This window comes from Coptis chinensis, chromosome 7 (genome assembly GCF_015680905.1).
Source record: "Coptis chinensis isolate HL-2020 chromosome 7, ASM1568090v1, whole genome shotgun sequence".
Classification (NCBI taxonomy): domain Eukaryota; kingdom Viridiplantae; phylum Streptophyta; class Magnoliopsida; order Ranunculales; family Ranunculaceae; genus Coptis; species Coptis chinensis.
In genome coordinates this window covers 16,276,010-16,300,985 of record NC_141462.1, presented here as the reverse complement: position 1 = coordinate 16,300,985, position 24,976 = coordinate 16,276,010, and the positions used below count along the sequence as shown (strand labels likewise).

The following is a 24,976-nucleotide window of genomic DNA, read 5'->3' as shown; positions in this document are numbered from 1 at the left end:
CTGCCTCCACATGGAACACCTCCACTACTAGTAGTAGTGAAATTATAGTTCATAATTATTATCAAGGAAAGCGAAAGAAGAAGACCTTCACACCGACTTGAGATGATTTCCTATTATTGGTGTGGCGCTAGTAGTAAATATTGGGATTGAATTTGATCGAACAAATCTCAATTCCAGCTAGTTTTTGGTGTCCAATTTATCTGAACTTAGGGCTGTTAAAAAAACAACAGGAAACCGAAAAATTGAACCGAACCGAGTTGAACTGGGTGAAATGAACGCTTTTTAATTTTTTTGGTTAGGTTTTCGGTTCTCAAAAGGCATAACTGACTAGTTCGGTTTGGTTTTCAGTTTTAGGATTTTGTTAACTGATATAAACCAAACCGAACCGAGTGTTAGATATATATAGAAATTTATAGTTTTTTATTACTATTTTTTATTTTTTTAGTTAAATGAATGTTATTGAACACTTGAATACTTACTTCTTGTGATTGGTGTTATAATCATGTGGATATGCCTAAATTAACATCAATACTGTTCAATATATTTATTAAAATTCACTTGGCTGGTGATCAGTAGTTCTATATAGGTTTCTATTTGAAACTTGATAGAAAGCCCAAATGGCTAGGCCCAAACCAACAACTGAACCGAAACCAAAACTGAACATTCGTTTCAGTTTTATTTTGATTTTTATTCAAGTTTGGTTCGATTTTGGTTTAAACGTTTAGTTTAGAAAACTGAGTATATAGATTCGATCTATGGTTTCTATAGGAACCGGTAAAAACCGGACTGAGAACAGCCCTAGCCAACAGGGGCATATTATGTACAGTATGTTTGTTTTGAAATCGAATTTCTAGTTGCTTTTTTATGTAGGCGTCAATGTAGTTAGAGCATCTTTAGGAGAGCTATCAAAAAAACACCAAACCAAAAAAACACCAAACAACTTTAGGAGCAACATCAAATTTTCACCAAGCAACTACGCGGTTTTGGATAAATCGTGCCATATAGCCCACGCGGTTTTGCCAACACCGCGCCATTAAAGCCCAACTGACAGGCCCAAGTCCACGCGATTTTCAGAAAACCGCACGGTGTTCAGAACACCGCGTGCTACTTTTATATAAACAGGTCCAAAGTTCTAATTTTCAGAAAAAGTGCACGCGGTTTTGCTAGCACCACGCCCATAGAAGCCCAAGCCCATGCGGTTTTCCTAAAACCGCGCCATAAAAGTCCATTTAGCAGCCCAAGCCTACACGGTGTTGGGAAAACTGCATGGTTTTGGCAAAACCGCGTGAGTGATTTGATACAGCATCAAACCTGGAACCAAATATTGGCCGATTTGGTGTTTTGTTTGGTGTTTTTTTGGTGTTTTCATCAATATGTGACTCTCCTGAAGTTGAAAAAACACCAAATTGTTAGAAATTTGGTGTTTAATACTAAGTTGATATCACTCCTAAAGATACTCTTAAGTGAACAACAACACATCTACCATGTAGGTATATATGTGGCATCTCTATTTGATTATCTAGAACAGGAAGAATATATAAAATACTATGAATATATAGATAACAAATAGAGATGATTAATCATAGATTTATAGACAATCAACTCTCACATCATTTTCTTGCACACACTGAGCAGCTAGTGCTGGTGAAAGGGATTATCACTAAAGTCAATCAATGGCCTAAAATCCGATAGCTCAAAGCCTACTCCTTGCAAGTTAGTAGTAATTAGGGTGATTTCATTCATTCTGAAAGCTATGCAACCCAAACCTTTTTCATGGTTCCACCGGTGGGCCAAACAACACCTCATTAGTTAAATAGTTAGTTTCTCCCACTTACATTATATAATTTTATACTAATCCAGCCTAGATCTTTAATTAATAATAGTATGATACCAGAGATAATCAACTGAAGATATATATATATATACCAAACAATTTTTTACTGTACTGGGCCTAATCCACCATAAGCAAGATGCTACGCGAACCATACAAAACCCCCTTTTTGTTTGTTTCTTTCTGGGGCTCAGAAGTAAGCAAATGGAAACGAATTTAGACCTGTGTCTCACAATCTCACATCTTTAATATATAGAAAAATATGGAGTTGAATAATAGTGTTTTGGTGTACGTCTCAGGAGTAATTTAGTAATTTTCAGATTTTTTTTTTGAAGAATAAAATAATAATTTAACGTTTATAATTTTTTTTTAAACTCAATAGAGCCCACGTAGGTACCACATGCACAGTGGCTAATTTATTTTATGGTTCTTTTACTTGACAAATAAGTTTGTTACATGTTACCTGCTTGTAACTACAGCCCTAATTGGGCCGACTGATTTTGTGAAGACTGGTTCGTATGTCATGAGTCATGACTCACACTTTGAGTGAGTGTTGTACAAAGAAACTGATATGAGGGCACCAGTACTGACTCTATAGTGCATATAAATCTTGCCAAAGTTTAGGTAACACGAGAATGCAACGCATTTGTTAGCTTTGGTTTAAAGCATTCTGTAGATACATCAAAATCAAACTGTTACATATTAATAGAGAAATGGTGAATTATTTCAATAGTTACAGTAACTGTTACCCGTACTAATGAATTATAACTAATAGGAAATGCATGTGCATTGAACAATCAGCATTATATTTCAGTACGTTTTAAGCAGAAAATTATTAATAGGCCAGAAATCTAGAAAATTCGGATATATGCACTCACAATTTCCCATATATATATGAATCAGAAGTAACAACTTATACTGATACCTATACTCATTTAGAATTTTAAATACAATTTTGAACCTAATTTCAAATATAAAAGTCAAAGTTTCACTATGAAACAAATTATTTCAACATTTTAGTAAGGTTTCTGACATCACCTCCATACTCCATAACGTTTGTCCTAAGTCCTAACAGTAACTCTGGAACCCCCTTGAACTTCAGGGATACTCAATATCAATCTTGTGGTTTGCTAGCTCGGCATCTTGGACCACCAGATTCTGTAAGCTTACCTTAACCTGAAGAATATTACAGAATTTCAGAAAGTGAGAATGAGAGATTATAACCATTGTCAAGGGTCAAGGGTATTTTTGTCTGTCTCTGTCCTATTTAAATTCATTGAATAAAGATTGTACCAAATAACGTAAGTTTGACAAAGTAACAACTGAATTCTGTCTTTCTTATTCTTTCCTTTTTTTCTTTATTTCCAAGTTTTAAAAACAGCAACATTTGAAAATTATCATCGTATTTCGTATTTTTGTCCAAAAAAAACAGTTAGTTGAAATAATTTTTGTTTAGAAATGTTTACTCAAGTCTCAAAGAATACACTGTCTTTTAGTGAGTTGCTTGTTTCCATTACTCACAATAAAATCTTAAGAATATGAAAAAAACAATGAAAATGAAAATAATTGAGGACAAAAAAAAAGTGATAAAGGAGTTTACCTGTTTAGACATCAGTACTGCAATCCCGATCCAAAGAGAACTTATTACCATACCCAGAACCAATACCAGAACCTGAATTCTTACCCCCAATTCCAAACTGAATATAAGCCGGACAATTCACGAACAAGTGATATTTACCAGAAGTCCAAGTCCCAACCTTCCATCTCACCCGTCCGTTAACTTTAATATTCAACAAAATCATACCAGCCGTTTGATCTTGAGCCAACATAAGACCAAAGTAAGGTGCAATAGGTATATTCTGTCCTGTAATATACGGTGACCAAACGTTTAAATCATTATGACCTTGGTAAGTTGGTGGTAGAGAGTTCGGTATAGTGATTTGTTCGCCACGGTAGCTAGCATAGACATCTAGCTTATCATAATAGACCCCGATTCGATCATTTGGATTTTTGGATGCGATGGTAACTTGAAGATTTGAGGACAGGTAATTGTTTTGAGAAACGTTGAACTGGTACACAGTGGCATCTTGTAATGTAAAACGTGGTTTACTTGGACGGAGAATTAACCAAACAAGAAGAATAACAAAGAGAACAGCTATGATGAAGGCAAGAAAGAAGGAGAATAAAAATCGGAAGAGCCTTTTTCGACGACTCTTTCCATGGTTACCACAGTCTTTAGCAGACATGGTGTGAAGGCCGGGGTTGGAGATATGGAGTGGAAAACTTGTTTTGGGTGGTGAGGAAAAAAATAGGATCAAGTGGTCTGTGGAAGGAGAGTTATATAGGGAGAGAAAAAGTAGAGTTGTTGAAGAAAATGGTGGTGGTGGAAAACGTAGAAGTTGAGAAATGGAAAAAGTGATTTATACTAGTGTGTGAATTGTAACAAGGTTTTGGACAGAGAGATAGATAGATAGAGGTGGAAAATAACGTAAAATTAATTTAAGGTGTAGTGTATACTATGATCGAATACCATAATACACGGAAAATCATTAGTGTAAGTATATACTTTGTGGGGTCGTATATGGATCGGGTTAGGTACGTTTTGAACTGATCATCTTCTAAGTTTATTTTTGTTTCCTACTTGTTTTGGAGTGATCTCAAATTATCGATGGCTTAAAGTCTTCTTAAAGAACACTGTTGGAGACATTAGCTGTTAATTTTTAAAACACAAAAGAAAATCTAACCCATCAAAATCTATAGTTAACTTCGAACAAATTTACTAAGTTTGTGATTGATTCGATAAAGAAAATGTTCAATACAAAATTAAAATAGTTTAATCAGTTTGTACTTTGTAGTCAACAGAGTCTACAACAGGAAGAAATACGCACATGGGGTAGAATTACGATTGCATTAACTTACATTATAAACGCCTAAATTCTGATGATTTCTGTCCATAATTGTATCTGTATTCACTTAACAAATGTAGGTTAAAATAAGTTAAGACGTCGGTGTCTACTTGAGTATAGTTGTTTTCTGATCAAAATTTGATTGGATTGTGTGTCCAAAATCCGAATATAAGCCATCAATGGAAAGGACCCAATGTGACTTTTGGCTGCACACTTGCACATATCAGTTATCACCGACGAGATGCTCAATAGCCAATACACTGCCAAATTTCAATTTGTAAAAGGAATGTTCATCAAATGTACAATTGAGGGGTGCAGAGTTCATAGTAAAAATTGACGCAATTGTTTTGACCTAATTAATTAATTAAAATTGAGGGAGCAGAGTTTATAGCAAAAATTAACGCAAATGTTTTGAGCTACTTAATTAACCCAATGCACAATGTGACTGTAAACTTCGCACCCGTGATATCTATAGAGCAATATGGTGCAAAATTTCATGAAATACAATAATACCAGCCGTTTAATTGCCACAGTATTAGAACTCTGAAAAGTAATGACCCATTTTGAGAATATTAAAATTTTCATGTTGTTCATGTTAAAACTTTTTAACTAAAGAGTTTCTCAGAGTATGAATAATTGAATATAGTGACACGAATGACATAATAGTATTTTCTGATTAACTATTTGTCTTAAAAAAGAGTAACACGGTATACAAATTGCTGTTGTTCTTCCACTAGCTTTAGAAAAGCTGTAGTTTCTTTTTACACTAGATTTAAGGTGAAGTCAGAAACTTTTACTTTGTAAAACATCGAAACTACTAACTTATTTGCAAATCACTTTTACATGCAACTTTTCAGACAGTTTAGAATGTAAACAAGAATTGATTAAAGCCTATATCCCGTATAGGCTTGGTTCTAGTAGCTCCTCCTATCACACTAAAAATCAAGTTGGTTTTCTTCTTGTGTTTTGGGTAAAGACTGAAAAAACCAAGTGTTACCGAGTGGATTTTGACAAGAAGAGTAACGTGACAGACACGTAAACAACTTACTAGTAGGACCCTTTATTGAGGAGAAACTTCGAGTTCACTTAATTTATTGGTGTTCAAGAATGTAATCATCACCACCCAGAAAATTTGGCACAGAAAGACATGAATTACTTATCTTTTCTGAATTACAAGCCAAAAACGCATTTAAGTCCAAATTTTCTCCGGCCTGATCACATGTAAATCATCCTCACATTATAGACTTATTATAGTATGAAGTACATAGCTCTTCTACAAATTCTGCCCAGGAATCTGCAGAAAACAAGATCTTTTTAGGTACCTAGCAAGTGTTAAGAAAGTTCTGAGGAAATCAACCATTTGGCCCCTAAGATTCAAGTCATCAATTGTGTACCATTCACAGCATTTGTTATCGAGGAAACAGGGGAGCTCACCCAGAGTGACTCAAGAGTCAATAATCAAAACTTCAAAATGCATGTGGTCCTCTATTTAATTAATTGAAAAAAATTGTCCCATAACAATGTTTAACAAAATATTAAACAGGACCACCTACTCAAAACCGCCCTACATAGCAACATTCTCCTCATCTGCCTCATTTTTAAGAAACTTCATTTTTTATTGCCATTTTATTTCATCGCCACCAGGTATATGATCCAACCCACGGTTAACATGGATCTATGGGCTTTCTAGGGTCCATCGTAATGTGGGGCAACAACATTTTGGTAAATGGTAACATGGATTGATGAAGCAATTGCAAAATAGTTTGACAACGTGCATCTACGTGCATTGGATGGAGGGAGGGAATATCGAGGATGATGCTCTATTTGCCCAACATAGGCTTCATTAGAGTCAACGTTGATCGTTATAGCAGTGAAATGGGCCCAATTGTGTAGGGTTACTTTTTGCTTGGTTTCGTAATGAACATATTGTTGGTGTAACGGTAATATTTCGTCGATTTTCTTAAAGGACGAGGCCTTTTTAGCTATCTTCTCTATTATTTCGTAGCCCACCTAATTTTGTCCCATCCAACACCCGCATTACTCACACATTTGCTTTTGTCCACTAATCAATTCTTCTTTTTTAACATTGCTATAATTTTAATATAATCACCATCTAATTAAGCAACCTAGAGTGTGACAGGTCACTAGTTTCTTGTATCTTACAACTCTTTTAAGTACTCCCACTAATTGACAATTTGACATTACTCCCACAACTGACAAACAAGTGTCACACTTCCGTTTTTGGAACTTATATTCCACTAGGGTTCAGGACCCACATTTCAACATTAATTTCTCAATAAAATTTTCCCAGTAAATCATATTAAACAGAGTCTACACCAGCAATGTTTAGATTATTTCTCATTACAAGGACTCTTCTTTTTTGGTAACATATTTAGAGCTACTTCTTACAATCTTTTGAAAGACAACTTAATAACAGATTAACAGTAGAGGATAGTTTACAATAACAGTATTATCATTCTTTCCCCGTCTTTGTCATAATTAGTCGATGCCAATTTAAGCATTGTCGGTGAAAATGACCATGAATTCATGATGTAACTCTCAAACACTAGTCTTTTGGTTGTATCTAAACGGATGTGAACTGTGAAGTCGATTCTTAAGCATGTATACAGCCACTACACAGGTAGTGGACCTGTATGCACAAAACAGCAATGCAATAGCAAGCTTGAATTCACAATTTGAAACAGTACATATAGCAGATTAGCAAAAGAATGCACATGAGGGAAGTAAGTCAATACAAACACGAAAACAAATTAAGAACTATATACCACCGACCATTACTTATTGGAGTTTATACAGTTATACGCACAAGTTTTTTCAAAAAAATAAATTCATCAGCAAAAATATAAAATCAATGTAATGCTAAAGAAATACATTCCACGTACTAAGAGATGATCACCTAGGTGGGCCTCACCATGTGGTAGATATACACCATGTGCAATAGTAGGATCCATGACAAAATTATTGGAATAAAACGCTTATTAACTTATATATATGATGATAAGATTTTCGTATATAGCTGTATATATTCAGGAAATAATACTGAAAATATTGTTAAGGAACATTGCAGACAACACAAGATAAGGATATCCTCTTGATGGGATTTGCTTGGTTGATAGAAACCTTAAAAGGTAACTATTTTGCACTTTGCAGGACTACAATATAATACCTCACTTGAATATTTTCAACAATGCCTAAAATAATTTTAAATGTTTTCATCTACATCATATTTTGTATTTTGTCAAAATAAATAAAAAATTGTCAAACGCGAATTATCTGCAAAATTGTCGACCAAAAACTTTCGTCAATCTCGTTAGTTTGGCTAGGGGACCCTTCATGTTGGACTAACTATTTAGAATAGCATCTTCTATGGCATCTTCAATGAAAACTTAATTAAACTTATATAATCATATATGAGTTTTGTAGGATCGTTGTTAGATTCACATATTGCAACTTTGAAAATGCTGGAAAAGGTTTGCTATGCAATTTGCAGACTGCACAAGGCACAAGCTAAGGATATTCATTCAACTATAATTGTTGTCAAGAATCCAAAAAGGTTTCTTTTCTAAGCAAGTTAAGCTGAATTACTTTGTCACAAATGTCATAAGAAATCTTCATATGAATATCAGAGTATTAGGCTTGATACCCTTGTGTATCAATATTCAAAGTAATTGAAAGGGACAAAATTCAAAAGTGAAACAGAATAAAGTGCTGAAAAATATATAGCACACAGATTCTAAAAGAAGAAGATCCCAGAGAAAAAGTTAATAGTAAATAGGGAGAGAAACATTGAATGCGAAAGAAAGGGATCCCTTGGAATCAAATAAACAAAATAAAGAAAAAGACCGAGTCAATTACTCAATTAACAGATCAAATATGGTTTCGAGAGCTACCTGAGTACAGAGTGAGTGAGGTATCAGTAGTGGAATGTGGATGTTTATGACTCATTTGTTTGCATTATACACGTTTCAAAAAAGGAAATGGGGAATTAGTGATGCCAAATAAAAGAAGAAGGATGATACAAATCTACAAGGAAATTCTTAGATAAGGTTATTCCTTACTGTCCTACATTTATAACTTTGCTCAAGCAATGGAGGGAAGTGATAAGAAGATGGACTACTTTCCCTTTACTCATTGTTTTTTAAGTGCTTAACATTCTATTCACTTATTTGCGCCACACTGCATATCTATTGTCTGCATCGAAGAGCAGAATCCCACACCTGACACCTCTCGTGTAACGGATCAGACTTCAGAGGAGAAAGCAGACATTCCCTGCACCTTCCTTTCTTGAACTAAAAACAAAGACATTCAAGTTTTTAAAAAATGACGATGGAAAGGTCTGTTAGATAGGGATAATCTCTAAAACCAATTGTAGATTATTCATACTTCGTTGCCCACTTCGCTAACTCATAGGCTTCTCTATTACTAGAAGTTCTAAACCGAAAAAAATTCACATTAAATAATGGAATATCATTATATTCTTCAAAATGATGTTGGATGCTCCTGTAGGGCTGTAGTTTTTTCAGAGTTCCAACGGATGCTCCCCTCCTCTGTAGCCCAGTGCTTTCATTAGTTGTGTAGTTGTGGATTGTCACCTATCCGAAAAGTAGTCTTTGATCTATGATACATAACCCTAATGTATTGATCCTCAAAAGAGAAAGCCTCGTATAACAGCAGTGCACCTTGATGCTATGACACATTGTCACCCTCTTCTAAGTTCTAACCATACCACAAAAATATTTAGCTTGGGGGCCAATCTTAAATCAGAATGCACCAAAAATTAGATTCCAATGAGATCTGAATTTACATTGCTTCAGAAAACTAATTTACAATTGAATCTGAATTTGTATTTTCAGAACAAACGAGTTTATTGTGATCCTTGATTACCAGAAAAAAGAAAACTCAAAAAGAAGAAAACAAGTCATTTTCCAAGAATTGTAACAAAATCAAGTTCGATGTCCAACACTGTGATTTAGGAAAACAAATCAGACATCCGAAATCGCAGTCAGATGAATATAACCTTTCTTTGTTTTTTACTTCATTTGTGGTTTTGAGGGTAGTTTTCCATTTCAACTATTAAGGTTGGTAAAAGGATTTGAATCCATACAGGTTGTTACTGCTGTTTGGGCCAGGCTAGGACCTCACATTTCGAACAGAGACTTGCATTCCGAAGCCTAGCATTGGCCAACCCCATGTCCCAAACTCCCAAGTCCCAACCCCAGGCAAACTGTCTTCACGCAGCGATCCGTCGAGTAGAAACCAGTTGCCAGAGAGTTTAGATGTCACACAATCAAGAATTGAAACTAAGGTGCAGGTCTGTGTACAAGGATGCATAACCAGAGAACCAGTTACATAATTGCAGTTGTAAACTGTTCCTTAATAGGTGAGTTAATAGTTAATACCTCTGAAAACCGAGTACCATCAAGTATTGTCGAAATTTAATTGAATGCACAACTATTTAGAAGGCATTGGAGGCTTACACCATGACTTGCGAGAAGGCAAAGCTTATGAATCTCCATTAAGGCTTCAAGGAAATGCCCTTCAACGGCTTACAGTCACTCCGATATGAAGGCAAGCCTTTTAATTTATCTTATTGGTTGTTTGTACAAATTTACAAATAGTTATTTCTTCAAATAGTGAAGCTATCACGAATTATATTAACAACCGAAAACAGAAGCTATTACACACTTTCCACCAAGCTTGAACACTTCATAATACACTTACTATTTTCTTTTACCATTAATCTCTACAAGCGATACTCAAGTGAACCACAACAATCTCAGACCTCGTTTACCTAGTTCATTTTACAATTTTTATTCAAGCTTGACATACTCCTCTGCTTCGTCATTCTTGAAGACAGTGATATACAGTTCTATTTTTGACTGGAAGCATTTGATGGAATAGCAAAACGCTTTGTCATTCATGCAGACAGTGCAGCACACTTTTACTTAACTGGAGGTTATATTTACTCACTACTCCAAAGAGCATCATCCAAAATTCAACTCTCCCCCGACTTACAGACTGAGTGAAAATCCAAAGAGCATGACTACTATCCAAAAGGAATTCCTGAATAAGTTTCTAAAACTGACACAACACGAGCAAGGGCTCAAAATGGTGGCAGTAAGTAAGTAAATAAGAGAAGGAGCTTTCGAAGAGCAAGAACCTTCTAGCCACCTGACACCTGTACAGTTTCACTACACTAGCAAAATGGTGAAAGTAATTAGAGACGGGGCTGATGAGGAAAAACCTCCTAGCCACCCCAATCTGGCTTAGCTATCGACCTACCAAGTGTTCTGTTTTAACCTTTCAAAACAGGAACAAAAAGCAAAATCATCGCTGTTTCAAAGCATTATTTTCAGATCTGGATAATTAACACAGCAAAGCAGTCCTTCTAACAACCCTGATTGAAAACAATTGTTGCCCAGAAAAACAATTTCCCAGTGTAAACTAATATTTGGAGCCCTGACCATATCATTGCCCACCTAACAAACCATCCCAAAAGAGGCCTCCTAGCCTCTGTAGAATTCAATCGAAAGGCCTGAACTACAAGACATGAACAAAGTCGATACAGAGGCCCTACCTGAACTCCTCAAGGCGCCAGTCCAATTAAACATATTTCTTTTTTTCTTTTCTGGTTTTTGCACATGCCAATCCTTCCCTTCAAAACTGACAGCGAATGCCTTGAAACGACCCAAGCAATAATAATTGACATGTTATAATTCTTCCAAATTTACCTGATAAACCAACTTCCATAACCCACATTTTCACTAGGCGTCAGCAGGTATATATACTCACTAACATGCCACTAAAACTTCTCCTACCAAAAAGAACAAAACAGGTTCGGAAAAGATCAAAGAGGATACTCCTCCCATCAACCAGATAGAACACATTGCCTTCAACATCTGGCAATTCGGGATACAAAGGTACAATCTGTTATGTACTCTACTTCTACTTAAGTACAGTCGAGCATTATGAAGAAACTCCGAAATCAATCAGGCCCGTGAACCCTACCATACAAGTTGCTATCTCCCTGATCTCTTCCTCCAGTCCTATGAAATTCATTTGAAAGATCTTTCACTCTCCAATAGAATCAAAATCTACTCCAAGCTCTAAAACAAATCAACCCCCTAGATAAATAAACTTCCTCAAACTGTTCTCTATCGAGCATTAACACTAGAAACCACTCACATTGGAGGATCTGCCAAGTGCCACCCATCTAAAGGATCTGGTGGTTTGATTTCTAACACTGGCATTCCATTAATTTCATACTTGTTATGACCAAAGCCATGAACCAAAAATAATGAGAAGTTTGCTAAATCAGAAGTAATAGTTGGCCTTTCATTCTTTGATATGCACTAGTTTTCTTGTGCCTAACAAATCCAACAAATATATCCTCATCCAAATGAATTCCCACAAAAAGTTTTTCTGATTCGGGTACTGTGTCTTTACTACACCATCTTCCAGCAGATGTAATCAGGCATAATGACAAGGACATCTAGCCCATTCCTCCCCAAATACCTACGGAAATAAAGCACCCATGACTAATCTACATTCCTTTGCCACTACAGTTTACTCCATGCTCATTTAATACTGTAGTCAGGCTTCGCTACTTGTGCTTATTGAGACACCCATCAGGGTTTTTTCTTTTTAACCCATTTTTTTTTATCAATAGCATTCTCATCAAAGCAAAACGCTTAAAAAATACACCTCAATGCTTCACATTATACAACTCCATTCTTTCTGCACCTAGCCAGTAAGTTTGTGCATGACAAATTAATAACGTGCAAATTTTAAAGGATAAACTCCAAGTTTCTGAAAAACATTGGATGCACAAACAATAAATCTATATACACATACCATAAAAGTATTACTGAAAAACAATGTGTTTAATAGTTCCTACTTTTAACCCTATTGGAATCCTGAATGTACACAACTGGCCTATTTTAAGTACTAGACAATTCATACCAAACTAAGTAACAACTAACAAGAGATTATTCAGCAGAGGCATCCTCGTATCTATTACTTTTTTTTTTGGGATAATGTCATTGTCACTACTACAAAATACAGAGACTTGAAAAAAAAATCATGTTTCAGATTTGGAGCAGCAAATGCTTTTTTTCTTCTAAGCCTCATTCTTTTACAAATATTTGACCTATTCTGTAAGCAAATTTCCTTTAAAGTAAGGATTGCATCCTAGTATATCTCCAAATTGCTTCTCTTTCATGTAATGACATAAATAGATTCGATATATATATAAACCACAAAGTGAAACTCTTACCATTCTCAGGTACGCTATCTATTGTCTTGTTCTTTTTAACGCAAACCAAAATTCATATAATAGTAACTATGCAAAGATTGGTAGTAATGCATGCTACATTCAAGTGATTTCTTATATTGTTAGATAATTATGAGAAGAAACAATACTAGTTGTTATACATATACCATATTCACAAACTAGACCACTTATGGGCACAAGCAAATACGAATGAAGTAATGAGACCACAACCTTCTAAATCATGCTTATAACGGCTACCAAATTGTTACTAATAAAGAACAACACTACTATTGGAAACACATCCTTGTTGGTATCTTATAGCACATAATACATTTCTAAGTATTTTCTATTTTTAAGAATATAATACAAATCTTTAGTGCTTATCCTGTCTTAAATAGGTGTCAAACAAAACACGGTATTGTATCGTAAAATGCATTCTGCATGTTACTTTACGCACTGTATCATCATATGGCACAAGGAACACTACAACTTCAAAACCTCGACATGCTTGTACTCTTCTCTACCATCTCGAAGGGTTCTCTTGGACCGCTTTCGCTCTTTTGGGTTAAAAACCTACTAACCATTTCTATATGGAGCTTCTGTGTTTTAACAAGGATGTTACTAAGAAGAAAAGTTTCATTTTCTCAATAGTAATCAAAAATCAAAATCCATGCCTTAGACATATCAATTACATGCAACTGTAGAAAGGTTTTTTCGGATATGCAGAGCGCCATCAAGACAATGCGGAAGATGAGTTCAATGAAAAGTTCATAGAAAAGGCAAGTACACCTAGTGGCGCACACGACAATGACATAAAACATGCAAAAATATCGAGAAAGGGGCCTCACTTTCATTATCTCCATTGATTCTTTTTGTACAATATTAACAATTCACAAACACTATGGAATTAGTGCGTATATCGTGTACTCTTTTGTCCATCGATTTTGATACCAAAACAATTTGAAAAAAATAATACTTCTTTTTCTTGTATCAAATAATGCAATGACGGAATGACATACAAGCCCTAGAAGATTTTTTCATATCAATTACTGTTATATGACTAACTGATACTAGTTATACTGGTTCAGTATTCATGTTTTTAAGTGGTTGCTGACCTGAAGGAAACTTTCAGTCTGACGCAGGCTTAGATTTGGCATAGTGGCATTCTAATGTGAACAGCATAAAAGCTGGACTCTGCCAACCTCAGATAATTGGGATGATAATTTATTATTTTTGTAGTTGTACACTTAGAAAGGCGTAATACAAGCAAAAAGAAAAAGAAAAACCCCACGAATTTTAGAACACGCAAGATCTATTGTAGATGTACTGGAAAATGAATTAAATACAAAACAAACAGTAATATTTTGACTCATTAATAATTTAAAACAACTAAAAGTTAATGATCTGATGGTCTGACCCAATTTCCTAGAAGTTGTGGTATTGGGAAAACATTTATCTGATAGGCAATGCAAGTAATAATACTACGTGTTAGTATGAAGTACTAAGACTCACAGAATGAAACAGTTTTTAAATTGATCTGACTAAACCTTCCTTGTTCACTCAGACTTAGGACTGGCATTCTAGTACAAAAACACTCTGGGGCTATAGAAAATCCACGCGTTTTCCATTTTACAGTGTTCATAATACGTGTACTAATTGTATTTACTAACAATCCACGTTTTTTCCAATTAGATGTTTACTTAGAGAAAAATGAGATGAAATACATGACAAACAACATTTATCCAAGTTATTAAAAGTTTAAAACAATTAAGTGTTACTAATCTAACCCACTTTTCTAAAAAAAGAAAAGTGCAGTTAGCAAAACATGTACCTGACAGCTCAAACCAAACAACACATGCATAAAAGAAGTTTAAGTTGATTCAGTGTATTCCATCACACTGATAAAAGATTCTATCTCATAACTTCTCAGTAACCCAGCAAACATTATAAGATTCCAATATAAATTCCTAAATAGGCATAACATTGCAATTAAATCCACATGTTATATTGAAGAAACATGAAATCCTACTACCAAGTCACCAACCAACATCCTCATTATAAAATTTACATAACTACTAGTATCCTAGAAAACCAACATTGCAAACATAACATGATAAAAACTCATTATTTGTCATTACTCACAGCTTAACATCGCATTTCTTGGGTCCACCAGCCAAGGTCCCCAATCCAGAATTAGACGTAAACCCAATACTAACACCTTCACATAGAACAGACAACAAATGAACTCTAGTCCTCCATGTGCTAGACCTAAACTTTACCAAACCTTTCAACCTGACATTAAAATTGACAGTCCCCGATTTCCTCTCCCGATCCATTTTCTTACTGAAAAAGTCACCCACATAAGCATCCGAAGACGCAAACTTGGCCCCAAACTTAGTCTCATTGAGCGTCCCTTGATAAAAGGGTGCGAGTGTCGTTTCACTCAATAACTCCCTTCCATAAAACACACCACCCTGAATAGTATCATAGTAAACATTCAGTTTCTTGTTTGGGTTTTTAGCTATAAACTCAATATCCCAATTCCCACTAACTTGTGAGGAAGATGTCGAGACATTGAATGGCGAAACGGTAGCGGAATTTATTTGAAATTCCGGTATATGGGGGCGGAGAACTAGCCATAGTATTAAACTTAATGCACCAAAGATTATGCAAATTGAGACGAATATTATCAATACGCGCCGGAAAAGCGCGGCGCGTTGGGTTGTGTAAGCTGGGTGCGTAGGGGTTTGATGTGTAGTAATTGGCTGGGGGTGGCGCAGTATAAGGGTAACCGGAGTTGCTAGATTGAGCCGCTGGTGTTGGGTATGGGTAACCGGTTACCGGCTTGTTGTTTTGTTCTTCGTTTCTCATTTTTGATTGATAACAAAAGCCTAAAGGAGAGGAGAGCAACTTTAAGTTTATTTAAGTTTATTTATTATAAATAAATGAGAAATGTTGAGAGAGAGAAAGTTGGTAGTAAAACGCGTGAATGAGCGGACCGACCTATTTTTAGCTTTTCTTATTTGGGGGAACAAGTCCACCTAAGCTACTTTTTCAATTGACGTATCGTCGATATTTTCTTTTCTTCTTCAGTAAGATTTCAAGTGTTGAGTCAAATGGATTGGTGCCCGGGTCTTAACCTAATAATAATTCAACCATTTTAACACAATTGTACATCATCCAATTAAACCTAGACATTGCCCCATCAAAGGACAAAATAAAACCATCTCAAACCATGACAAGTATATCTATACACACTTGGGAAAATGAATTTACGGAATGACAAAATTTTACTATATAGGTTGTTTTTTTTTATCTCTGTTGGTAGAGTTTCAACTGTTACACCGGCTGATAACTTCCTTCTTCTTTTCATTTAGTTTGCAAAACACATACAACATATACAACTTCAGAACAGCGAAGCCATCGGAGCAACAACAAGCTTCAGACTTCATTATGGAAATCTTCAGTTACTAGTTATGCCCCAATTGCCTAAGCAAATCGCTTCTTAAATAGGCTATGTCTCTTTGATGGATCCTTTGGCTTACTTTTCAGTTGTCCCTGACCAGGACGTCCACCACGACCAGTGCTGCAAACATTCAAACATTAGAAGAGTCAAAATCATTTCAAAGTTGGAAAGAAAATATCAACTAAACTGAAAAAATTAATGCAAAACAAAAGCAACCGTGTCAAATGAAATATGTTGTCCAGGTAAATCTTACTTGTATTCCATGTAAACCATTCCTTTTGCACCAGACATAGCACTCATTGATCCAAAGGAGCGACGGGCTTTTAGCAGGGCTATATCATCTGCATCTTCCTGCAACTGCTCCAAACCAACCATATCATCACCTGCACTAAGCACCTGCCATGCAAAACACTTCCATCACAAATTTCATTCATCTAAATACTGTGCCCCAAAACGAAGTCATGAAGCTAGGAGTATACCTTGTTGAGAAGTGCCATTTGCTCCTCGTGTCTGCTATAGCCCAGATCGGCTCCCGTATCAGGAGGAGGCAAGCTTGTAATAATCTGTAAACATTTGACAGCAAGAAAGTGATGAATCGTGTCATGCATTAATAAGATGAAAAATCCATAAGCCATGTATTCACAGAATCATGGACACTAAGTGAAGTAGAATACACACACTACAAAAATATTGCTTCCCTGTTAAGCAAAGTGGCAACCTTGAACACAAAAATGAAAAACACCTTGGGAATACTTTAAGCAAGATGGCTATAAACCTCCTGATACACCCTGTACGCAGAGGAGTAAAAGTTCGTTCTATTGAATCCAACAGAAAGTGTCTCTCTATTAAATTATAGGTTATCAAGAATCAGTGGACAAAAGTTGAGTATCAAACATGTTCTGGTAGCAAATATTGACCTTCATTTCCGGCCTTGTGTGGGAAGTGGGAACTTTGTTTCCCAGAAGTAGATGGTTGTAAAGAAAAGTTCCGGCAAGAGAAGTGCATGCCAGGTGGTATTTACAAGCGTAATTCCCTCTATAACTAGAAAAGATTGAATCCAGTACCTCATATGTGATCATTATATGCTTCTTTAGTGTACTAATTTATATATATGCAGTAACAGAAGAAGAGATCCCGTGAAGATTAATTTCTCCACACTGAGTTTCCAATACGGCAATACCAGTCAAAGCTTGAATACATCCTTAAAAGGTCAATGTTTGAAAAGAAAAGGGGAAACAAGCCAAAGTGGATAATTACCCATCTCGGCCAGAAATCCATAAAAGTATAGAGAGACCATAACTCCAAAATAGTTCAAAACTTCAAATTTCAAAATATGAAATGGTCCACCAGCACCAAAATGAAAGAGGCCTCAATAACACTAACAATTTCCATGTAAATTATCCATACCAAAAATAAATCTGAAAAGTGAAACAACTAATCGAGGTTATTGTAAGCTTTCACACCCTTACATTGTTTTAATTCGACCAAACATATCACAGTTAATGTTATATTCTTATGTAACCTATTGCATCTGTTTTATTACATTGTTCCCCACAAGGACAGAAAGAACATAAAAGTTGTACCTTAAAGCTATAACCTTGGTCAATCAAAAATTGCTGCCTTTTCGTAGAGTAATACATTTCCTGCATCCGACAAAGGAACAAATGAACAAGCAAAACTACATAAAACAAAGCTTCAATAAAAAAATTCAGCTTCCTAATGTCGAACTTTACTATAAGATACTTCAAGACAGAAAATTTATATTATGTACTCAACGTAACCAAAGACAAGCACATATACAGTACGTAATGAAGTAAAACCATCATTTAAACAAAATCAACAAAAAATGTAGCCATCAATCACCTGTGTATCTGTAGATACTAGGGAATAGAAAAAAGCATTGTACTCTTCTTTCCCTCCAGCCATCCTATCCTGAAGCCGACCCTGTGCAGAAGATAAAAACATATAGTCATATATCAAGAGTCATAATCCACACACTTTCCAAAGACACTGATAGACATCTACATGTATTACTACCAAGTATTGTTCCTCTACATACACGTGAGAATCATACGCTAACAGTGAAGATCAGGTAGAGTGGCTTTCTGTTATATTCCATTTATTTAAATCAATTACACTAGCAAACATTGATTAGTTCATTGGTACATGCTGGTGAAAGACATGAGCTAACAAGACACAATACCGAAGCCAAAAAAGTTGCCCAGACTATGATAGCTAAGGCTACTACAAGAATGAAGAAAGACTTCAGGGGTATGGATTTAAGCCATTAAGGTAGTAAAACCAGTCAACTTGATCTATCGAAGAGTGTCATTGCATGGAGCCATGGAGGGATAATATTCATCCAGCAGATGCAAGATACTTGCTTAAGCGGCAGATGTGGATGTTAATATTGACGTTGATATTTACATATGATTCATGACCATGAATGCAACCATGTACTTAATTTAACATGTAGCCAAATATTTACAGTCGATGCAAGTACACAACTCCCGTAGCTCAAACTTCAAGTAAAAGCAAAATAAACATTAATATAAACCTTTGCTCTGAGAATACGCCCCAATCGTTGGGCTTCCTGACGTCGTGAACCAGCATGAGACGAAATCTGGATTATGACATTCGCTTCAGGGATATCTATCGAATTATCCCCCACCTAGAATAGAGAAATGAACTAATAATTACATGTGTCACGTAACAAATATCTCAAAAGTGACGCTAAAGTATTTTTGGAGAAATATCTAATAATCAAGGAGCCATACAATGAACGTCCCAAATATGACAAAAGGTCGCTCATGGAAACATCAAACTATGATTGATACTTGACCAGTTTGAGCCAAACAGAGATGGACACAAGAAGTCTAAATTCGCCTAAAAAGGTATTGAACATGACATAAAATAAAGTACCTTTGAAAGGAAAACTGTGTTTACATCTGGACTATTCTTAAAAGCATGCAGAATTCTTGTTCTCTCCTGATGGCTGAGCAAACAAAATGCCTATTAGCATTACAAACGTCCACAATACATAAAGCAAAACTCATACAAATGATCTGCCACACGGATGGAAACCTGGTAGCACCATATATCATAGGTTTACGGAGCTTCATGGCATACTCAGTAAGCGCAAAGAGGTTATCAGCAAAAACAATAATTTTGTCACCACGCTGCTGTTCATGAAACCGAATCAGGAACTCACAAGCCCTGAACTTATTTGGATTCATCACATAAAGTGCCTGAAGAAGGCAAGAGAACGTGTGAAACATGAGAGGGGGATATATAATAACACAGGAAAATATATATGTGCCAACACATGCATTTGTTCCTACTTTGTTATGGGAAAGTCACATTTTTTTTCTAACTTACACTGACACAGATACGTATCTCTGTGTCCGACAAGGATACGCAAGGTCCGACACAGAGAAAAACCAAAGTGAGGTATACCGCATACAATATACGTGTGTGTCGTGCCCGACAGTGTCAGAGCCAGGAATTCCCTCCAGGTGGGCACGTTGTTAACCTGATTTTTTTTTTTCCTGAAGAGTTGAAATTTTAGTAGTCAACTAACAAAAATCGTAATTACAGGGTCACAAAATAATGAAATAATTTTTAATTAACACGTAGAGTTAGAATTTCATGGCGAAAAAGTTTTTTTCTTAATATCACGTTCTTTTTAAGTGTAATAAAATTCTTTTTAGTATCACTTCAATTGGAGGTTATAGTTGATAATGAAAACCAACATTTGAGTCTGAATACACGTCTATAAAGCCTACCAGGATAGGAATATACATGTATCTTAATTTACTGAATGATTGTGGATGGAATGGCGGGCTTGTGGTTCAGGGGATCATGTGAGAATTCCATGTTTTTGAGTGTCTGGGGACATAAAGACTTATGTATAGATAACTTAATGTTCTTGTAACATTTAACTAGGGGCACGCCGTTGGTGCCCGACATGGATACGGAACATGTATCTGACAGATTATTTTTCAATATGGCGTGTCCATGTAAAATAGTTCACTTCTAATCAACATTCAAAACAAAATAGGAGGCCAAATAATCCTGATCACATAAAAAAAGACCATATACCCTTTACAATCTAGCAACATTAACAGATCTAAAATTGAAAGTAGATGTCCACACCTAACATAACGATTTCAGAGGTATGAAACATATCAAACAATTTCAATAGGCTCTTATCTACTTATTCAAAATGAATAGATAAATAAATTGGAGCAGAATAACATATATATATGAACACAGACCTGCTTTTTCTTTGAATTTTCTTTTCTCAGATATTCAGCAAAGAACTCCTTTGTCATTGGGCACCATACTTCAGCACACTGAACATTTGCAATGAACCCACCTTTTACCAAATCCAACCAGTTCGCTTCATATAATTTTGGGCCAATAAGGAAGTTTAGATCAGTGATACGTTCATCTTCTCTCACCAGGGTGGCTGAAATTCAAAGTGGTCCTAGTGTTTAGTTCTGCTTATAATAATTGTATTTAGCTATAAGCACAATAAAAATTAACCTATAACTGTAATTGTTAGAATGTTCAGACTAAACATACCAGTGAGCCCAAGTTTACAATGAGATTTAGTTATGTTAATAACTTTCCTGAACATGTGCGCAGGAACGACATGCACCTGTAAATTCAATATGGACAAATGACATCAGGAAAAACTGGCAGACCAAGGTGAATATCTGATCGTGCAAATGAAATTTCTAGACAGTAGACAAACGAAATGTCACAAAAAGTCCATTCCCTTAAAGATGTCTTCTGATGCTAACAACAAAAGATTACCTCATCCATAAGAAGCAAACCCCATTCTCTATTTCTGATCTCTTCAATAATTTTCTCAGACTCTTCAGATCGTTTTCCACCAAAAGCAACCATGTTATACGTGGTGACAACAACGCCAGCATTCCCACGGAATTTTTCTTTGCTATCAGATGTGAAACGGCATATTTGATCCTCTCGGATTGTAGACCAAAGCTGGAACTGGAAAGCCCATTGATCCACAGAAACAGCATTTGTAGCTAGGCAAAGACAGCTTTTACGTATTCGACAGGCTGCAGAAACACCGACAAGAGACTTTCCTGCTCCACAAGGTAGAACAATAATTCCAGATCTTGCCCTGCCTGCAAAATGCAAAAGAAAGACCTATAAATCATAACCAACTTTAACAGGAGGAATACCCTTGCATAATGCCGACCCAGAAAAAACCTTCAACGTGGAAATTGATTCACCACAAAGTATCTCAATAAGTAAACTAAAGCAAAAACAAGATGAACAAGAAAAACAGATAATCTCAAAGTCGCAAAGACTTTAGAAATAAAGGGTCTTCAAGTAAGGAACCTAAAATAAAAGTAAGCAAAACAGGGGAAGTGGCAAGTTAATCCATAGACTGCCACTGTGCCAATACCATCGACTACACACCCTGTCTGTGCCATATTACATAAAAATTCTTTATGAATAAAACTACAAAGCATGCCATATTATCTGCAACCAAGTCAGTGGAACATTTATTTTCTTTACCAATGGAACAGAATTCACAGAGAGAAAGAATGCTCACCGAATTTGGTTGAGCATGCTATAACAAAAGGGGGCACCTATATGAACTCCACTAATACAAACCCCAAATGAACTCCCCCAATAGAGCAATGAATAAGAGGTTGTTTTTTGGTGGAGATGTTCTCCTCACAATTGAGATTATCCTCATAAAAGATAAGCTCATTTGAAGATGTCTACCGTTCTCAAAAGTTGTTCAGAATGTCATGGATTTATCCAACGGCTTAGTTTTTTTTACCCAAAACAACTTATGACAAGGTCAAACATATCCTATTGAGCTGAGTTATGGTGGGAGTGTTCTCCACTATAAGAAGAATATCTTCACCAAAGATCAACCCAATATTCATCTTATAAGTCCACCTTTGGGGGTGGAGTTCATTTGGAGACGATCTAAGGTGGAGTTCATATAACCATCCCCACAACAAAATCCAATCAATACGGTGTCCATTCACTCACGAGAATGAAATTTATTCTTACGGAAAAAAAAAACAATTAAAAAACCATATAGAGCCTTACCATTGCCAAACATTTTACTCAAGCTCTTTTCCTGGTACGGTCGTGGCTGCGCTTGAGGCTTGAGGTCCATGATAAGGTCAGGGTTAACCTGCATTCACAGACAAGGACGTTATCCAAGAACCAACAAATTCTTTTACATATCATTATCCAGTCCTACATCTTTGTTTCATTTTTCAAGCACCAGATGTATCACATTCAACTTAAGAATTAATGAGCATCCAATGCCTAAAGTGGAAAAGTAAACTATGACTAACAATAATAACAATAAAAAATAACAAAAGAAGAGAGAATTCGGTGAAATATAACTCACTGTGTCATTCCTGAAGTCGTACTCCTCCAACATTGGATAATTTAAATGATTTGGCAGACAACGTTCCTTCACGTTTTCAACCTATAGACAATATTTCAAACAGTAATATGAGTACTCAAGTGAATATTCCAATGATATGCATAAACCAGTGGTTAAGAGATTGACTTGCCTTAGCAGGGTCTATTTCAAAAGAATGTGTTTCTTTTTCTTCAGCAGCAGCAGCCAACTGAATTCCAGTCAGCAGCTCATCATGATGACCTTCTATTTCTCCCACTGCTTTGCTAATTGAGAAAGAATCGCTCCCATCTGCACCCTGAACAAGGAAAGTGATAAAGTTTCTTGGAGCAAAGAACACACCAATAGATTATTCACAGTAAAAGATAACTAACCAGTTGTCTTACATGCTACCAAGAAACATTACAGACAAATTTAATCACCAGTAACAAACCTCTAAAGTAATCCTTGCACGGGCTATGGTCTCATCTCGCAACAACGTCCTTAACACCTGTAAATGTAGTAATACAAAAACATTACAAGTTCATTCTCACAATCGCAAAATAACTATATATGATATATGGATGTGATTCTTACCTCAGGAAACGGAGACTCAACAAAATACCGATTCTTCTTAAGAACAAGCTTCACTTTCCCATAGTTGGCAGTAGAAGCATGAATGAAATCAATCATCTCCTTGGGCAACTTAGTCTTAGACAATTTATTCAAAACGCTAATAATAGTCTCCGTCTCAAGTCCAACCGACACAGCAGCATACAACGAATGTGGTGTCAAATTATACTCATGCATCGATTCCGGTCTACATACCACAAATACACATAAAATATTCATTTATTCCAAAAAATGTAGTCAAAATTAATAATGGTATAATTAATACCTGCAAACGGGCTCGGCAATTGCTATAAGGAAATCATAAGCCTGTTTATATAAAGGTGAAAACGTCTCGAGAAATATACGACCGTCAGCGCAAGCCCATAATGGACGGTTTATGTGATCGGGTTTTAATTCTAGCTTTGTGAAGTCTCTTTTCTTCCCTTCTTTATCACCTTCATCAAAATTTCGAATTATTTACATAAAATTATATATATATCGAAAATGGATATATCGAGACTTTACCTTCACGGGGATCTTCTTCGAAATCTTCTACATAATTTACTTCTTCTTCTTGCACGTGTTTTGAGGATTTGTGTTTTTTGCTTGGGCGGCTTTTTTCACCTGACATGATAATAGAGGTCTATTTTTATTTTGTTTTTTTTATAATAAGAGAATGAAGAAAGGAATATAACGTACCATGTCCACCACCAGCCATTTGAGTGTCCCGGTTTTTTCTTTGTGATAGAGAGAAACAGAAGCGAGTTGAAATGAGAGACTAATTGAGCCGACTCTGATATTCTAAAACCCAAGCCCAGAGTTTATATTTTGTCAGAGGCCCATTCCAATGGTCTTAAGTCAAGTTGTAAGAGGTCGCCCTTAGATTATCTTCAGGGCCTATTTGTTTTTTTGGTTTAAGTTATAAGAGGGTCTTATAAGTGGGTCTTATAAACTGGTTTGTTTTTATTTTATTTGTTTTTTTGGGTTAAGTTATAAGAGGGTCTTATAAGACCATGTGTTATAAGAGGGTCTTATAAGATGGTCTTATAAAGTGGTTTGTTTTTCATTTTAAGTTCCTCTTATAAAGACTTGTAAAAAAAAAAAACAAATACATAACATCTTATAGATGGTTATTTGACAAATATAACCCTACTTTACATCACATTTAACATGAATAGATTAATTTGAAACAAAGATATAGTTTGATTTTCGATTTCAAATCAATTTTGATAATTAGAATATCGATTTTAGAAAACTACTTTAAATGGCAGTGGTGGTAGTGGTCTTAATAGCACGGTGGTGGTGGTAGTGGAAGTGATGATATTGGTCTTAATAACACGGTGGTAGTGGTGGTAGTGGTAGTGGTAGTAGTAGTAGAAGTGGTGGATATCTTAATAGCACGGTGGTGGTGGTGGTGATAATCTTAATAGTACGGTGGTAGTGGTAGTGATAATTTTAA

The 24,976-nt window shown here is 35.7% G+C and overlaps 2 protein-coding genes and 1 long non-coding RNA gene across 4 annotated transcripts; all 3 read right to left on the bottom strand.

Moving 5' to 3' along the window:
- Positions 1-2,700: 2,700 nt before the first annotated feature.
- LOC147486256 (NDR1/HIN1-like protein 1) lies at positions 2,701-4,241 on the bottom strand. The gene is made up of 2 exons (XM_086570118.1): positions 3,432-4,241; positions 2,701-3,007 (listed from the first exon to the last, which is right to left on the bottom strand). The coding sequence occupies exon 1, from the start codon at positions 4,075-4,077 to the stop codon at positions 3,436-3,438; it is 642 nt and encodes a 213-aa protein (XP_086426244.1). The 5' UTR covers positions 4,078-4,241; the 3' UTR covers positions 2,701-3,007; positions 3,432-3,435.
- Positions 4,242-9,776: 5,535 nt separating this feature from the next.
- Positions 9,777-16,093, bottom strand: LOC147486255 (uncharacterized). Its single transcript, XR_015201543.1, has 2 exons — positions 10,158-16,093; positions 9,777-10,071 (listed from the first exon to the last, which is right to left on the bottom strand). It is a non-coding gene; the product is annotated as an uncharacterized LOC147486255 (long non-coding RNA).
- Positions 16,094-16,301: 208 nt separating this feature from the next.
- Positions 16,302-24,325, bottom strand: LOC147486254 (general transcription and DNA repair factor IIH helicase/translocase subunit XPB1-like). 2 transcript variants are annotated; one of them, XM_086571696.1, is made up of 19 exons: positions 24,217-24,325; positions 24,043-24,141; positions 23,804-23,972; positions 23,503-23,725; positions 23,360-23,416; positions 23,081-23,224; positions 22,912-22,992; positions 22,602-22,689; positions 21,318-21,655; positions 21,084-21,159; positions 20,774-20,967; positions 19,581-19,744; positions 19,419-19,491; positions 19,054-19,167; positions 18,360-18,440; positions 18,080-18,139; positions 16,976-17,059; positions 16,750-16,892; positions 16,302-16,616 (listed from the first exon to the last, which is right to left on the bottom strand). In XM_086571696.1, exons 1-19 carry the CDS (start codon positions 24,233-24,235, stop codon positions 16,520-16,522), a joined length of 2,304 nt encoding a protein of 767 aa, XP_086427822.1. In that variant the 5' UTR covers positions 24,236-24,325; the 3' UTR covers positions 16,302-16,519. The 2 variants fall into 2 exon arrangements, with proteins under 2 accessions (XP_086427822.1, XP_086427824.1); XM_086571698.1 differs by having other exon boundaries at positions 23,804-23,963.
- Between the last annotated feature and the right edge of the window lie 651 nt (positions 24,326-24,976).